We start from the raw sequence: 19122 nt of genomic DNA, 5'->3' as shown, positions 1-19122 counted from the left end.
AGTATTATGGCAAGAAAAAAGCAGCTAAGTAAAGAAAAACGAGTGGCCATCATTACTTTAAGAAATGAAGGTCAGTCAGTCAGCCGAAAAATTGGGTAAACTTTGTAAGTAAGGGCTATTTGACCATGAAGGAGAGTGATGGGGTGCTGCGCCAGATGACCTGGCCTCCACAGTCACCGGACCTGAACCCAATCGAGATGGTTTGGGGTGAGCTGGACCGCAGAGTGAAGGCAAAAGGGCCAACAAGTGCTAAGCATCTCTGGGAACTCCTTCAAGACTGTTGGAAGACCATTTCAGGTGACTATCTCTTGAAGCTCATCAAGAGAATGCCAAGAGTGTGCAAAGCAGTAATCAAAGCAAAAGGTGGCTACTTTGAAGAACCTAGAATATGACATATTTTCAGTTGTTTCACACTTGTTTGTTATGTATATAATTCCACATGTGTTAATTCATAGTTTTAATGCCTTCATAGTCATGAAAATAAAGAAAACTCTTTGAATGAGAAGGTGTGTCCAAACTTTTGGTCTGTACTGTATATATCATCATATTTTTTCATATTTTTAATACCACTCCTTTTTAATACCACTCCATTTACCATATCACTTTGCTACCACATTTATGTGAATTATTATTTATCATTGATATTTATTTATTTATTTATTATTGACCGCTACTATTCAATATTGACTTCACCTACTGATACTTGATATTTTACCCTACGACATCCAGTTTTAACCATTAAATACATCTATTTTACATTGTTCTCAGATGGTGAGTGCCTGTATTGCCTTTTTTCTTCGAAGATTTCTAAACTGCCACCACTCCCTCATTTTCAGCTATCCCTGATGCCACTCAAAATGTCCTCGGCTAAGACATAGTCCTGATAGTTTTCACTACATGACCATTTGTTTGCAACTCACGTCGCCCATTGACATTCATTAAAACTCCACTCTAGCCACTTCAAATTTGAAGGGCAATTTCTAAACTGCGACTGTGCCTTCATTTTTAATATTTCAGAGACATACTATGCAACAAAATGTAGGTCGGGGTCTTGTGATTTTCACAATATAAAGCTCTTCGCTGTAGGATTTATAATTTTTAAACTACAACCGTTTAAAGATGGCAACCGCCAGTGAAGTGACCTCTCTTTACTGCTGGGACTAGGGTGTGCTTTCTATTGCTGTGTCTGTACAGAAGTCTGAGGGGCTCTTGTCTCTATGGGAACAGAGGTGGGCGGGGATGTCATGTGACTACTCCTCTGAAGATGCTTGCTGCAATGCATGCTGGGATATTTACTTTCACTTTACAGATGCTCCGCCCACACAGCCTGTCTGAGGAAGCTCCTCAGGGGAACATGTCATGGTGAGCAGATTAGAAAAATTACATATAGCCAGCACATTTAGCATGATATAAATACTTCATAGTTTGCGCTATTGTCTGGGGCACTTTGGATTTTTGATACTTAGGGTGGCCAACTCCTTTAAAAGAGTATTTGAGGTGTTTCAACTAGCTACATTTACGAAAAGAAATTAGAGCTGTGTGAATATCATCATGCCATCTAAAGGAAAGAGATCTAAAGCTGCAAAGATACGCTGGACTAAACTGGACCTTTCATACCCACACTTTCGGGATCCGGAGCCCCACAGCAGCATAGTGGAAATGGAGGTTTGTGACAGTGAATGTGACCAGGAGGTACATAGTGAACCTGTGGTGTCATTCCCATGTTCAACTCAGTGTCAAGTTCAAGAACACAGTGACCGTGTGATGTGCACTTCTGAAAACCATGGCATGCAAGAACCATGTGTACCAAGTGAGATATCTGTGCAGGCAGCATTTCATCAGGGTCATCATGGCTATGGAAAGTTAAGGAACGAACAGTGTACATGCATGGCTCAGACATTTTTGGCATACCACAGTGAGCTTTAAGTGAGGAAGGATGATCTTGATCAAATACTGAAGAAGGGCAACAGCTTTTATTGCACAACAATAAAACAGCTAAAACGAAGAAATGTCTATCAGAACCAACACTTGACAATGGAAGAAGTGCCCCTCAGAGTCAACACTGACAATTATGAGTCTAACGTTGTTAAATCTCCACGGTGAGAGCCACGGTTGTTTTGTTGACCTCTCCACAAGACTTCATTGCCTTAATGCAGATGTTACACATGCACTTTTTATAGTAGTGCCATATTGCATTGCATTGTTTAGAGACAAGTCTGGGAGATATGGACTGTTTGATTCTCATAGTTGAAATAAGGATGGACTTCCTGCCACTGGAAAAGGAGAAGCGGTTATGATCACTTTTACACATTTGAGCGATATGGGGGCAAGGATTTATAAGTTGTATGGATTGCTTCTTAAAGACACCAAAGGCCTTATTGATGGACTGCAGTATGACTTCATACCAGTCTCATTTCATCATGCAAGATGTATGTCAGATGGTTTGCTGTCCCCACCGATGCAATCTAACAAACCGCATAATGGAAAGCATGTGGAGAACAAAGTTACACAGATGACCAAAGATGCAACACACACTGGATTCCCAGCCAGCAAGCATTCTCCATGGTCACTTGATGCAAACTCTTCACAGGGCATATGGAAGGACAGGGAGGCATTATCCATATTAAATGTACAGCGACGACAAAAACGGAAGACAAGAAGGCGTGGTTTCAAGGCTACTAGGATGTCTGTCACCAATAAGAGGACATACATCACCAGCCGATACAGAACAGATGCTGATTTTAAGTTGAAGCAGAAGCAATACATCACCAGAAAATATGCAACAGATGCATGTTTCAAGTTAAAGCAGAAGCAATACACAAGCAGCAAATATCTGACAGATGCCAATTTTAACTTGAAGAAGCAATACATCACCAGAAAATTTCATAATGATCCTGCTTTCAGAAAACGTCACTTGCAACAGTGCATGAGTTACATGAAAATGAAACGTCACACTCAAGCAGATTTTCGCATAATGCAGACAGCTATATCCACTTTCCATGAATGCATTAAAGCTGGGCCAACTTTTGAGTGCACAATGTGTCATCACACCCTTTTCCCTAACCAAGTGAAACATTGCATTCACAGCAATTACAAGAAGAATCTACACATTGTTGCTGCCTGTTTGACAGGGAAATATGTACATGTGTGCAACAATCACTGTCAAGGCCCTGAACAATGTACCATACCAGATGCAAGGACCAAAGAATGGATTTGTCACAACTGTGATTCACATTTAAAAGCAGAACACAAATCAGCCATCACTGTGGCTAACAACTTGGAGCTGGCGCCCATTCCCCCAGAGCTCTGTGATTTGAATGTGCAGGAAAGACAACTTTTGTCCAAAATACTGCCATTTGCCAAGATCATCACACTTCCCAAAGGTCGACAGTCAGCTATGCAAGGCGCTGTAGTGTGTGTGCCATCCGAGGTGGAAACCACGGTCAATACTCTACCAAGATTGCACAGCACATCCCAGTTACACAGAGTAAAGCTAAAAAGACGTCTGACTTACAAAGGCCACCAGCTGTTTCACAATGTCAACATGAGAAATGTAGTAGTAGGTCTGTCAAAACTCATTGACACACACCCCAACTACAGTGCCATTTCAATCAGAGTGGATGAGACAATCGCTGATGATGATGCTGATAATGATGGGATGGAACTTGACAGTTGTGACGACACTGAAATGATGGAGATACCTAACGCATCGAAAATTGTGATCCATCAGAGGTACAGTCTGCAGGTTTACCGGCTGATTCTGAGCAACAGGAAGGCCATGACCAACAACCTCCCAATGCAGAGGATGAGAAGGATGCACTAAGACCTGGAATTGGCCTAGACAGTTGTTTGCAGCCATCTGACCTTGGAGAGGAAGCACTGACACACGGTGATGGAATATTCAGCATTGAACCTGCACAAGGAAACACACCTGTCAGCTTCTTTAAAGTTCCTAGGCTTGAGGAAATGGCTTTCCCTGTTCAGTTCCCTACTGGACAGAACACATTGGACCAGGCAAGACAAGTCAAACTGTCCCCGAGCATTCATTTCAATGCAAGGCTTTTTTGTGTTGATACTCGTTTTGCAAGAGACACAATCTACCTCTTCTTTGCGCAGTTTGTCACAGAGACACACATGGCCAAAAGCAGCATGTCCACCCAGTTAAGAAAAGGAAAACCCAATACTAGGGATGGACTGAAAATATCCAACAAGTTGCTACAGGACAAGCGTGAGGTTGAAAGGTTAGTGCGAAACCGAGATGCCACAAGGTTCATACAACCACTGAGAGGAAGTCCAGCTTACCGGGATAAAAACCTGAAGAATTTGCTAGCCATGGTCAGACAATTGGGAAGCCAATTTTTTTTCTTACCTTCTCTGCTACAGAATTCAGATGGCCAGAGGTAATAACGTCAATAAAGGCGCAACAAGATCAAAATGTGGATTTTGCAGAGCTAGACTGGACTGAAAAGTGTGAAATTCTTTGAGGCAACCCAGTGACCACCATGCGCATGTTTGACAAACGGGTTCATACTCTGATGCGAGAGTTGCTGTTGGGTCCTGCACAGACAATCGGTAAAGTTATCGATTACTTTTACCGGGTTGAATTTCAGGCGAGAGGGAGCCCTCATATACATTGTCTTTAATGGGTAGCAGGAGCGCCTATATTTGGACAAGACAGTGATGACAAGGTGTGTGTGCCTTTATAGATCATAACATCTCATGCCAGCTGCCTGATGAAGCCAAACAGGCCTTACTTAACAGATTTGTAACAGAACTTCAAATGCACAGCAGATCTCATTCAAAATCGTGCAAGAAAGGTAACAGAGTATGCAGATTTGGATTTCCAAAGCCACCTGTTAGAAAAATGAGGATAACTTACCCGATGGCAGAAGAACAAGGAGATCGTGCAATAAAACCACAAGCAGCCAAAAACAAACTGAAACCAGTCTGGGATTTGCTTAATAACCCAAAAGTGCAGCTTGAAAAAATGTCACAGCTACTGGCACAGTGTGATATGACTTTGAATCAGTACAATTCGTACATTGAGGCATTGACCTCCTCAAGTGTGATTCTAATGAAGCGTGATGTCAAGGACTGCTGGGTGAACAACTACAATCCACATTTGGGGGATACAATCCTAGTCTGTACAGACTAGTCAATCACCGGATCCTAATGCCAGCTGAAAAGTTCTGATCCCCACAGTCCGTGACTGTGGGGATCAGAACCTTCTAAAATGTATGTATGTATGTATGTATGTATGTATGTATGTATGTATGTATGTATATATATATATATATATATACACTGATCAAAAAAATAAAGGGAACACTTAAACTACACAATGTAACTCCAAGTCAATCACTATTCTGTGAAATCAAACTGTCCACTTAGGAAGCAACACTGAGTGACAATCAATTTCACATGCTGTTGTGCAAATGGGATAGAAAACAGGTGGAAATTATAGGCAATTAGCAAGACACCCCCAATAAAGGAGTGGTTCTGCAGGTGGTGATCACAGACCACTTTTCAGTTCCTATGCTTCCTGGCTGATGTTTTGGTCACTTTTGAATGCTGGCGGTGCTTTCACGCTAGTGGTAGCATGAGACGGAGTCTACAACCCACACAAGTGGCTCAGGTAGTGCAGCTTATCCAGGATGGCACATCAATGCTAGCTGTGGCAAGAAGGTTTGCTGTGTCTATCAGCGTAGTGTCCAGAGCATGGAGGCGCTACCAGGAGACAGGCCAGTAAATCAGGAGACGTGGAGGAGGCCGTAGGAGGGCAACAACCCAGCAGCAGGACCGCTACCTCCGCCTTTGTGCAAGGAGGAACAGGAGGATCACTGCCAGAGCCCTGCAAAATGACCTCCAGCAGGCCACAAATGTGAATGTGTCTGCTCAAACGGTCAGAAACAGACTCCATGAGGGTGATAGGAGGGCCCGACGTCCACAGGTGGGGGTTGTGCTTACAGCCCAACACCGTGCAGGACGTTTGGCATTTGCCAGAGAACACCAAGATTGGCAAATTCGCCACTGGCGCCCTGTGCTCTTCACAGATGAAAGCAGGTTCACACTGAGCACATGTGACAGACGTGACAGAGTCTGGAGATGCCGTGGAGAACGTTCTGCTGCCTGCAACATCCTCCAGCATGACCGGTTTGGCATTGGGTCATTAATGGTGTGGGGTGGCATTTCTTTGGAGGGCCGCACAGCCCTCCATGTGCTCGCCAGAGGTAGCCTGACTGCCATTAGGTACCGAGATGAGATCCTCAGACCCCTTGTGAGACCATATGCTGGTGCGGTTGGCCCTGGGTTCCTCCTAATGCAAGACAATGCTAGACCTCATGTGGCTGGAGTGTGTCAGAAGTTCCTGCAAGATGAAGGCATTGATGCTATGGACTGGCCCGCCCGTTCCCCAGACCTGAATCCAATTGAGCACATCTGGGACATCATGTCTCTCTCTATCCACCAACGTCACGTTGCACCACAGACTGTCCAGGAGTTGGCAGATGCTTTAGTCCAGGTCTGGGAGGAGATCCCTCAGGAGACCGTCCGCCACCTCATCAGGAGCATGCACAGGCGTTGTAGGGAGGTCATACAGGCACGTGGAGGCCACACACACTACTGAGCCTCATTTTGACTTGTTTTAAGGACATTACATCAAAGTTGGATCAGCCTGTAGTGTGTTTTTCCACTTTAATTTTGAGTGTGACTCCAGATCAAGACCTCCATGGGTTGAAAAATTTGATTTCCATTTTTTTATTTTTGTGTGATTTTGTTGTCAGCACATTCAACTATGTAAAGAACAAAGTAGTTCAGAAGAATATTAAATTAATTCAGATCTAGGATGTGTTATTTTTGTGTTCCCTTTATTTTTTTGAGCAGTGTATATATATATATATATATATATAAATAATATCCCACCCCACCCTGTGGGTTCCAGCCCCCATTGTGCCCCCCTAATTTCAGGATGGCCGACGACAGTGCTGCTGATCCCCCTTCCATCCCTTTCCCGCTCTGATCTGTTTCACGATAGGCGAGCAGTTAGAGTGTCAACTATAATATACAGCTCACACTCTGCTTGAAACATGCTGGAACCGATGTCGGCCGTTTAACCCCTTCCATGCTGCGGTCCATAGGGACCGCAGTATGGAAGGGGTTAAGAGATGGAGGGAGCTCCCTCCCTCTCCCATTGGGCTGCTGCTGTGCTGTGGCAGTGGTCCGATGCTTGATGGGTTAACAGAGGGAGGGAGCTCCCTCCACCCCCATCCGACGCTGTGCTACTGTGGCAGCATCCCTATGGTTACCATGGCAACTGCTTGCCTTAACAGGCATCCGGCTTGCCTTGGTATAGCTGATCAGGCTCCTGGTAAAGGAGCTTACTGTGAGTGACATACACTATACAGTGTACTGCAGTGTATTGTAAACCATCAGACCGACTGGATCTTCAAGAACCAAGTGGGTCTGGGTAAAAAAAAAAAAAGGAAATAATAAAAATAAAAAAATACATTTCTCATTATAGCCACACATTTATAATTGATAAAAAGATATTAAAAAAATAAACTACACGTGTAGTATCACTGCATCCATAATGACCTGATCTATAAAATAATCATGTTACTTTCCCTGCACATAAATGCCATAAAAAAAAAAAAATGAAAAAATATGATTGAATTGAAATTTTGCCCACCTCATATCCCAAAAAAGGTATTAAAAGTGATCAAAAAAGTCATATGTACCCAAAAATGGTACCAGTCGAACCTTCACCTCATTCCGCCAAAAAAATTAGCTCCTACATGAGACAATCACCCAAAAACTGGAAAAATTATGGCTTTCAGAAAATGGACACAAAAACATGTATTTTTTTTTTTTTTTAAATGCTTTCATTGTGTTAAAGTGAAATAAATAAATAAAAGTATACAGACTATACTTTCACACTCGCTTTTTGTGTGGATCCATCATGGACGGATCCGTTCAGATAATACAACCATCTGCATTTGTTCAGAATGGATCCATTTGAATTATCTTTAACATAGCCAAGACTGATCCGTCTTGAACAACATTGAAAGTCAATGGAGGAAGGATCAGTTTTCTTTTGTGCCAGATTGTGTCAGTGAAAACGGATCCATCCCCATTGACTTACATTGTGTGCCAGGATGGATCAGTTTGGCTTAAGCCTCATGCATTTGTCCGTGAAACACGGACCGTGTGATACCGGCCTGGATTTCTTCTGAATGCAGGAGTGCACAGCGTCATTGGTTGCTATGACGCCATGCGCTTCCTGCTGCCGCCGCAGTACAGTGATACACTGGCTTAGATCATACCAATGTATTACTGCACTGCGGCGGCAACAGGAAGAGCACGGCGTCATAGCAACCAATGAGGCCGTGCGCTCCTGCTGTCAGAAGAAATCCAGGCCGGTATCACACGGTCTGTGTTTCACGGACGTGTGCATGAGGCTTTAGTTTCATCAGACGGACACCAAAACGCTGCAAGCAGAGTTTTGGTGTCCGTCTACAAAGCGGAATGGAGACTGAACTGATGCAAACTGATGCATTCTGAATGGATCCTTTTCCATTCAGAATGCATTAGAATGCAAACTGATCCGTTTTGGACCGCTTGTGAGAGCCCTGAACGGATCTCACAAACGGAAAGCCAAAACGCAAGTGTGAAAGTAGACTAAGGTATTGCCGTGTCCATAACAACCAGCTCTATAAAAATATCACATGACCTAACCCTCAGTTAAACACCATAAAAAAAAAAAAAAAAAACTGTGCCATAAAGGTATTTTTTATCACCTTACAACACAAAAAGTGTAGTACCAAGCCATGAAAAAGTCATATGCATCCCAAAATAGTACCAAACTGCCACCTCATCCTGCAAAAAATAACACCCTACTTAAGACAATCACCCAAAGAATAAAAAAATATATTGCTTTCAGAAAATGGAGACACAAAATGATATTTTTTTCTCAAAAATGCTTTATTTAAAAGTGAAATAAACAAAGAAAGTAGACAAATTTGATATCATCCCACCCATAACAACCTGCTCTATAAAAATAGCACATGATCTAACCTGTCAGATGAACGTTGTAAAAAACAAAAAATAAAAACTGTGCCAGAACGGCCATTTTTGGCAACTTTGCCTAACAAAAAAACGCAATATATACCAATAAAAAATCATATGTAACCTAGAATAGTATCAATAAAGCTGTCACCTTATCCCATAGTTTTCAAAATGGGGTCACTTTTTGGGAGCTTCTACTGTAGGGTTCATCAGGGGCGCGTCAAATGGGACATGTCGTCTAAAAACTGACTTGTCGGTGATGAAATGACACCGGAGGTGCTGTTACTATGGTATCACAGTTGGCCAGGGATGTCATGTGACCACTCCTCTGAAGATGCCTGCTATGATGCATGCTGGGATTTTTTCTTTCACTTTTCAGCTGCTCCGCCCACCCAGCCTCTCATCTATGGGAGCATACTATGCTGAACACATTTGAAAAATTATACATACACAGTATATCTCTCATTATACTAATACCTCTTGGCTTTAGTTATTATCTGGGTCCATTTACTTTTTTTTTATGTGTAAGGTGGCCAACCACTAAGAATTTTATTCTACTTTCCGGGCTGGGACTTTAATTGGTTTCAATCATGCCTTGGTCTGGTTCCACACCATCCTGAGCAGGATATGCACCTGATAGGAGCTGGTGTATTTTGTTTGTCATTTATACAGATGCTCGCACTAGTGTTGATCGAGCACCAAAGTGCTTGTGTGCTCTGACCGAACACATCGGTATGCTCGTGTGCTCTACCAAGCACCTGAGCACAATGAAAGTCAATGGGAGAACCCCAGGCAACCCCTGCTCGGAAGAGAAGAGGGTGTCTGGTTCACATAAAAAGGTTAGAAATTGATGGAAACTCCATCAAAATGGTTTGGCAACAGCATTAAGAGGACAGCTGGATGCGTCTTGGACTCCTATTATCTATGACATACAATGGACAACCACACAAAGACTATATGCCAAAAGCCACGTATGTGCAAGCCATCAATCTATCCATGAGACAGATAACAGGCTTAGTCAGCATACCTTACAATGGCAGCCTTGTGCACTATGAGACATTCCAAACCAGCTCTCATCTGACAGAGCCAGTAAACCTCAAAGTTACTTCCGATCTGTTGGATGGCTTGGGTGGACCTGTGCACCTAGATCAATATCATTAGGGAGACAAAAAGTTTTCTGATTGCCCTAACATAATATTCAATAACCTTTCTATACAGTTTTGTCATGTAAAACGAATTTGCATAAACATGGGCATATGGGAAAGACATGCAAATGAGCAGAATCTGCCTTGTTTTTCAGCTGAAAAACCATTTGCATGGAAAATTTGTGATCTACACTACTCATGAACAGCACCATCTATTGGTTTCATAGTCTTATGACAAGACTATTACTCTCACATGATGTACAGCTGTAGAAGGCTCATGACCAACACTCAGCCTGCTACTCTTAACACAGTGCAGCAATGCGCACTAGGCTATTAACATTGTGTGCATGAGCTAACTTTTTTTGCGTTCCGTATATGGGCCGTATTTGGATTTTGTATACGGTCCATATATGGAACCATTCATTTCAAGGGGTCCGCAAAAGATGCGGACAGCACTTTTTGTGCTATCAGCATCCGTTGCTTCATTCTGCGGCCCGCAAAAATTATGAGGCATGTCCTATTCTTGTCCGTTTTGCGGACAAGAATAGGCATTTCTATAATGGGCTTCCTGTTCCGTTCTGCAAATTGCGGAAGGCACATGAGCGGCATCCTATTTTTGCGGATCCACATTTTGCGGACCGCAAAAAACTGCACGTTCGTGTGCATGAGCCCTAAGGCCGCTTTCACACTACTGTATGGCTTTTTTAGTGTTTTGCGTTCTGTTTTTCACGGATCCATTGATCCGTTTTTTGTTTCCGTTTCTGTTCCATTTTTCCGTTCCGTTTTTCCATATGGCATATACAGTATACAGTAATTACATAGAAAAAATGGGGCTGGGCATAACATTTTTTAATAGATGGTACCGCAAAAATGGAACGGATACGGAAGACATACAGATGCATTTCCGTATGTATTCTTTTTTTTTTGCGGACCCATTAACTTGACTGGAGCCACGGAACGTGATTTGTGGGAAATATGACATGTTCTATCTTTCAACAGAACGGAAATATGGAAACGGAATGCATACGGAGTACATTCCATTTTTTTTTTGCAGAACCATTGAAATGAATGGTTCCGTATACGGAACGCATAAAACTGCCCGTAAACGAAAAAAAAAAACGGTTGTGTGAAAGAGGCCTAAATGTACAAATGCTTTGCTATGCACACGTGCTACATCTGTATGATACATTCTTTTTTTCAATGCTAGAAAGCATGAAAAATCCTTTTTTCCTTTGAGGTATAAACAAAAAAAAGAGGACAGAAGCAGAGCCCTAGGTTTATAGTGATTTGAAATCCATGAGTAGGCTGTATTTCTATACTGCACAGCAAGTGGTGTCCAGGGGTAGCTGCCAAGGTCTGCTTGCTAGCTCTGTGGGTGACCGATGGCCACTCATCAAACAGAGGAAGAGTAAAAAAAAAAAAAACAGCATCACGGGACCTACATATACAGTATGTACCGTGGAACTTGAAAATTTGTGAACCCTTTAGAATTTTCTATATTTCAGCATAAATTTAACCTAAAACAGATGTGACATTGATAATTTTTCTCAAAAAATCGATTCTAATACTTTGACTCATTTATTTGATTTGGTTATCTTAATCTACTTTTAGAATTTTTGTGAAAATCTGATGTCATTTCAGGTCAAATTTATGCAGAAATATAGAAAATTCTAAAGGGCTCACATTATATATTTAAGATGAATGTCTAGCCTTGTACTTAACATAAAACATAAAAAGGCACTTAACTGCTCCCTGCTACTTCATTCCAGAGCGGAGGGTACCGTCCAGCACACTTTGGTCATTGCCACGTAAACATCCAGATGGGCTCACATGCACCAATACAAGCAATCACTGGCCTCAGCCATAACGTGTCCCCATGCGGCACGTCACTGGATCATTTGTCACATGGGGATACAGCAGCACAAGTGAACGCGTCCAGAGATTTATAAGCCAGGGATAGGAAGGAACTAGACCCTTAGCACTGAAAGGGAGCAGATGTCCAAAACCTAGATAAAATTGAGGTTACAGCTGTACAACCCTGTGATAGTCAAAGGAATCTAGCAAAATCAAAAGTTTTGTGTTGTCATAATCAATATATGTTAAGAGATACTGTTTTCCGAAAGACAGATTTTGGCGAGGACCAAAATGTTCTCAATGGCGTACAAAAAATATGATGAAACACTGTTTCATGTCAAATGCCCTCAAATAAAAAGTTCAGTCTCAGTCTCCAGAAGCATCATAGCTTCTTTACTGTAAGAACTCTGTGGACAGTGGACCGTTTTAAAATGGGTTTAGATGAATTCTTAAAAGTAAATTACATTACTGCTTATAAAAATGTGTAGAATTCTGAGCCTCACTTCCTGCTGGGATTTATGTCCCCACCTATCCTTGGTTAAACTTGATGGACTTATGTCTTTTTTTATCCGTATTAACTATGTAACTATGTAATGTTGAGAAATGCAGACATACACATATCCATTATGCAATACATCAAGTAGGTGTTCGAACGGCTCCAAATTTAACCTGCAGCAGGACCATGACCCCAAATATACAGACAATGTCATAAACAACTATCTTCAGAATAAAGATGAGCAATGAGTCCATGATTGTCTGTCACAGAGCCCTAATATCAGCATTATTAAGTCTGTCTGGGATATTACATGAAAAGACAGAAGGATTTGAGCAAGCTTCCATCCACAGATCTGTGGTTAATTCTCTAAGATATTGGGAACTACCTGAATTCCGAGTTCCTTCAAAAGATGTTTGCAAGTGACCCTAGCAGAACTGCTGTCTTTGAGGCAAAGGGTGGTCACACTAAATATTGACTTGATTTAGATTTCAATTTTGTTCATTCACTTTGCATTTTGTTAATTGATAAAAATAAACTATTAACACTTCTGTTTTTAAACCATTCTTACTTTGCAGCACATTTCCACAACTGCAAACACAAATTCCTTAGGAGAGTAATATATAGGGAGCTAAAACATAACCTTTACTTATAATAATTTAAAATAAACGCAGCACCACAATCAGTAGACAATGTACAGTCGTGGCCAAAAGTTTTGAGAATGACACAAATATTAGTTTTCACAAAGTTTGCTGCTAAACTGCTTTTAGATCTTTGTTTCAGTTGTTTCTGTGATGTAGTGAAATATAATTACACGCACTTCATACGTTTCAAAGGCTTTTATCGACAATTACATGACATTTATGCAAAGAGTCAGTATTTGCAGTGTTGACCCTTCTTTTTCAGGACCTCTGCAATTCGACTGGGCATGCTCTCAATCAACTTCTGGGCCAATTCCTGACTGATAGCAACCCATTCTTTCATAATCACTTCTTGGAGTTTGTCAGAATTAGTGGGTTTTTGTTTGTCCACCCGCCTCTTGAGGATTGACCACAAGTTCTCAATGGGATTAAGATCTGGGGAGTTTCCAGGCCATGGACCCAAAATGTCAACGTTTTGGTCCCCGGGCCACTTAGTTATCACTTTTGCCTTATGGCACGGTGCTCCATCGTGCTGGAAAATGCATTGTTCTTCACCAAACTGTTGTTGGATTGTTGGAAGAAGTTGCTGTTGGAGGGTGTTTTGGTACCATTCTTTATTCATGGCTGTGTTTTTGGGCAAAATTGTAAGTGAGCTCACTCCCTTGGATGAGAAGCAACCCCACACATGAATGGTCTCAGGATGCTTTACTGTTGGCATGACACAGGACTGATGGTAGCGCTCACCTTTTCTTCTCCGGACAAGCCTTTTTCCAGATGCCCCAAACAATCGGAAAGAGGCTTCATCGGAGAATATGACTTTGCCCCAGTCCTCAGCAATCCATTCACCATACTTTCTGCAGAAGATCAATCTGTCCCTGATGTTTTTTTTGGAGAGAAGTGGCTTCTTTGCTGCCCTTCTTGACACCAGGCCATCTTCCAAAAGTCTTCACCTCACTGTGCGTGCAGATGCGCTCACACCTGCCTGCTGCCATTCCTGAGCAAGCTCTGCACTGGTGGCACTCCGATCCCGCAGCTGAATCCTCTTTAGGAGACGATCCTGGCGCTTGCTGGACTTTCTTGGACACCCTGAAGCCTTCTTAACAAGAATTGAACCTCTTTCCTTGAAGTTCTTGATGATCCTATAAATTGTTGATTGAGGTGCAATCTTAGTAGCCACAATATCCTTGCCTGTGAAGCCATTTTTATGCAACGCAATGATGGCTGCACGCGTTTCTTTGCAGGTCACCATGGTTAACAATGGAAGAACAATGATTTAAAGCATCACCCTCCTTTTAACATGTCAAGTCTGCCATTTTAGCCCAATCAGCCTGACATAATGATCTCCAGCCTTGTGCTCGTCAACATTCTCACTTGAGTTAACAAGACGATTACTGAAATGATCTCAGCAGGTCCTTTAATGAAAGCAATGAAATGCAGTTTTTTTGGGATTAAGTTAATTTTCATGGCAAAGAAGGACTATGCAATTCATCTGATCACTTTTCATAACATTCTGGTGTATATGCAAATTGCTATTATAAAAATTTAAGCAGCAACTTTTCCAATTTCCAATATTTATGTAATTCTCAAAACTTTTGGCCACGACTGTACATATATAGTGTTTAAAAATATTAGAACGATCTTACCAATTCAGGTGTACCCCCAAACGACAGCCCAAGCGTGGTTTTGAAGCTCAGAATGTCTTAACAGGTACCTTGGTATTGTCACTAGGTAACTCGATGTACAGACACAGCAGGAACCCAATCTCCCTACTTTTCCCTAAGTATGGGGAAGGGACATTGCTAGTTACGCCCTGCCTGTCTATACAGAATACTTGCCCCGCAAGGGGTGACCCCGTCCGGATTCCTGACCCTAGAGTGGGACAGTATCCCTATTGTGTCCTAGAGGATAGTTCCCAACGTGTCACGTTTCATATCATCAGGGGAGGTAATCCAATAAGGTGAAAACAACCATCTTTAGATCAGTGGATCAAAAGGATAAATAACCGGGACATCAATGGTCCATTTGAAGCGGTGCTCCCCGCATGGAGACTTGGGAACACTGGTGAAGCAGCTATGTGTGACCTCCCCTGACAGGCAGGGCGTAACTGGCAATGTCCCTTGACCATACTTAGGGAAAAGTAGAGAGATCAGGTTCCTGCTGTGTCTGTACATCGAGTTACCTAGCGACAATACCAAGGTACCCGTTAGGACATTCTGAGCTTCAAAACCACGCTTGGACTGTCGCTTGGGGGTACACCTGAATTGGTAAGATCGTTCTAATATTTTTAAACACTATACATGTACATTGTCTACTGATTGTGGTGCTACGTTTATTTTTAACTATTAAGAGTAAAGGTTATGTTTTAGCTTCCTATATATTACTCCCCTAAGGAATTTGTGTTTGCGCTTTTGACTCTGGGAGCATAATTATCTACAAATAGGCACTATTTGTAGATAATTCATATTTCCACAACTGCCTGAAACTTTTGCACAGTATGGCAAATATATGTCATGTTATGTTCTAAAGCAGGCATGCTCAACCTGCGGTCCTCCAACTGTTGCAAAACTGCAACTCCCAGCATTCCCTGACAGCCTACAGCTGTCGTCTTGCAGGAGGGCATAATGGGAGTTGTAGTTTTACAACAGCTGGAGGGACACAGGTTGAGCATGCCTGTTCTAAAGTTATAAAACTAAACCACATAATTCACATAGATGATGTACCTACCTGTAATATTGCTCTATATTTTCTTTGGTGATGTCCTTCACTATCTCATTAATGATAGTAATGTCGTCTGAGGAATCAGGTTCATCTGATGATATACAACTACTGGAAGTTGGATTTCCTTTTGAAAAATATCCTATTAAAATTCCGATAAGAAATGTAAACATAAATATAGAAAATGTTTTAACAATTGTGCAAAATTGCTGGGAGGTCTTTGGTTTTGATTCTGTGTAATGTGAAAAGTATTCTGGTTCTTCCTCTAATCTTTGAAAACGTCCCTTGGGTGAAATGGACAGTTGATTGGAGGCAACTGTGTGTGATCGCATTGCAGTACTGTTTTTTTCATGGCAGGGAATGAAACCATCAGATTGTAATTGCTCTGTTCCAAGTTCCTCTAACTCTGTCTCCATGTCCCACTCTAATTCCAAGGCAGATGTAGTAATGTCATCATTTTCCATATAATGCAGGTCTGGAAGAGTTCTTCTGTCACTTTCTAGTTTCAGATACGACAAGTCATTTCCTATAAAATAAAATAAAAAGTTCAAAGCCTGCGTTACATGGTTTTTTCAAATTAGCAAATATATATTTTTTTAAACTGCTAAAATATAAAAGTAAAAATATTAAAGATGTTTCCCAGAAGTAGTGTTGCACTTCTTCCGAAGTCGCTTTGTTTAAAACTCCTGAATAATACTGTACAGAGATTCGTCTCTGTAAAGTATTAGAATGTATGGGCTCCGATGATCCAAAGTTAGTTATTCACGAACTGCGCATGACTTTGTTGAATAATTGAGGTAGTTGATTTGTAAAGTGGAAAACGTTAAAAAACTTGAAACCGAACTCTGCTTTTTCAATCATGATGGCCGCGACTGACTCTCCGCGAGCAAATGAATAAGGCGAGTATGTATTTATTTATTTTTTTAACCCTGATTAACCCCTGAAATGCCTCAATTTTAAATTACAGACACCGCAATCAGCGATGAACACTGCATCTGAGGGGTCAAATGATGGTGGGCGGTACAAACCCGCTACATACAATGGAATGCGATTCCTGACAAAGTAATTCGTAACTAAAATCGAGTTTCTTTGTGAAACTTGGCGAAGCAGCCAAATTGAATTTTTGTTAACTTCTCTCATCTCTATTTATAAGAAATGAAGACGCATAAAGAAAAAGTACAGCACAAACCCAAATGAGGAAAAAAAAATGACAAAAGTAAATATACCAAACATAAATGGCAAATTTTTCATTGAATACAATTCATTAGGCTACAGGATGCAGGATACTTGCAGGATAACAGGCTGAACTGGATGGACAGATGTCTTTTTCAGCCTTAAAAAAACTATGGAGCACATTTATTAAGACCAGCGTTTTAGATGCCAGTCTTAATAAAACCCTATACCTGGCTGTGGATGCACCAGAGTATTTCTGTTTAATAAAAGACCCACCATGTTAGGCTACTTTCACACCAGCGTTTTTCACGGATCCGTCATGGATCTGCAAAAACGCTTCAGTTACAATAAAACAACCGCATGCATCCATCATGAGCGGATACGATTGTATTATGTTTTCTATAGCCATGACTGATCCGTCATGAACACTATTGAGGAATGGTTGAAAAATATGTATATATATATATATATATATACACATGCAAACATGTACGTGCATACACTAATATAAGATGATGTGCGGAGATGTGCCCAGCTTCTGCGCACATCTGTCCTTAGTGTCCCCCAGGGGCTCATTGAAGCAAAGGAATATGTCCCCTTATGTGGCCCCTTATAGAATTTGTCCCACTTTATAATGCCCCCTTAATACATATGATAATATGTCCCCTTATGTGCCCCCTTATAGAATTTGTCCCCCTTTATACCATAGGATGTCCCCAAATAGAACTGGAACCACGTGCATCGGTGTGAATGTGCCCCAAGCATTCACACTGATGCAATCTGGTTGATTGCATCAGAATGACCGGACAAGGGTTCGGTCATCCTGATGACTACAAAGAACTCTGATTCAACAGAATCAGAGTCCTTTGTTTTAATTATCTCCAGTGCTGCTGGAGATAATTATGCATAACAGAAAGAAGGGAGAAACCTCCCCTCCTTCTATTATGCGCATTCTGGGAGCGCGATTACTATCGCGCTGCCTTGAATGCAAATCGCTACAGGCGGGAGATCAAAGGCTTCTCCCACCTGGCAGCGAGTGCTGCGACCCGGCCGGGCACGTGCAGGGACGCGTGAGCTGGCGCGGTGATGTCATATAAATATCCGGCAGCCCCTGCACCCAGGAGAGTAGAGCCAAGCCGCCCCCATGAGAATCATCCCCAGGACGACGAGCATCCTGAGAATCAACCCCTGGACAACGAGCAGACCCCTGGATGGCTGAGAATTTAACCCTACAATCCCACCACTGTTATTAACCCCTACCTGCCCATATTCCCCTACCACAACTCACTATCCCACCAACGCTACCTGCACATATTACCCACTATCCCATCAATGCTATTAACCCCTACCTGCCCATATTCTCCTACCACAACCCACTATCCCACCAACGCTATCTGCCCATATTACCCACTATCCCACGAACGCTATTAACCCCAACCTGCCCATATATTTATATTCCCCTACCACCACCCACTATCCCACCAACTATTAACCCCTACCAGCCCATATTCATATTCTCCTACCACCACCCACTATCCCAGCAGCTATTAACCCCTACCTGTCTAGCCCCTACCTACCCCTCACATACCCCCTATATCTCCAACAATAGTAACCCCTTCCCTGCCACCAACACCTCCCATTTCAATCCCTATCCCTGCAGGCCCTGTCCTGCATTACCCCTTTTAGCCCTGCGGTACTCCTGAATCTGTGACCTGCATTAACTCTTGCAGTGCCACAATTAACCCCTTGTTTCCCCCACATAGGGACAGCGTTTAGAGCCAGGAGGTGGGGCGGCTTTTTTTATGTAAACGGAAAATGCAAATGTGATCACACACTACATCCAGCACTCTGCCCTCCATGCTGGATGAGACATTGGTTTATATTTTGGCCAAAGCATAGTAAGCCACTCACCGCGTCAAGGTCATCTCATGAGTGGTCCCTAACTCTTGTTCCTACCTGTTCATGGGCCATGACAGCCACATAAAATCCAGGGAATGCAGGTCAGCATGCAAGCCAAGTACACTTTGCTTGTAACCCC

The 19122-nt window shown here is 42.2% G+C and overlaps 1 protein-coding gene across 2 annotated transcripts in view; it reads right to left on the bottom strand.

The window, feature by feature from the left end:
- NAALADL2 (N-acetylated alpha-linked acidic dipeptidase like 2) overlaps positions 1–19122 on the bottom strand; it is a 1363601-nt gene that overhangs the window by 937243 nt on the left and 407236 nt on the right. For both annotated transcript variants that reach the window (XM_040428250.1, XM_040428251.1), the window contains exon 2: positions 15921–16437. In XM_040428250.1, coding sequence (XP_040284184.1) covers positions 15921–16437 — 517 coding nt within the window. The remainder of the gene's footprint in view (positions 1–15920; positions 16438–19122) is intronic.

The sequence above is a fragment of the Bufo bufo genome, chromosome 4 (genome assembly GCF_905171765.1).
Source record: "Bufo bufo chromosome 4, aBufBuf1.1, whole genome shotgun sequence".
NCBI lineage: Eukaryota > Metazoa > Chordata > Amphibia > Anura > Bufonidae > Bufo > Bufo bufo.
Note: the sequence above shows the minus strand (reverse complement) of the source record. Positions and strands in the feature narration are given on the sequence as shown.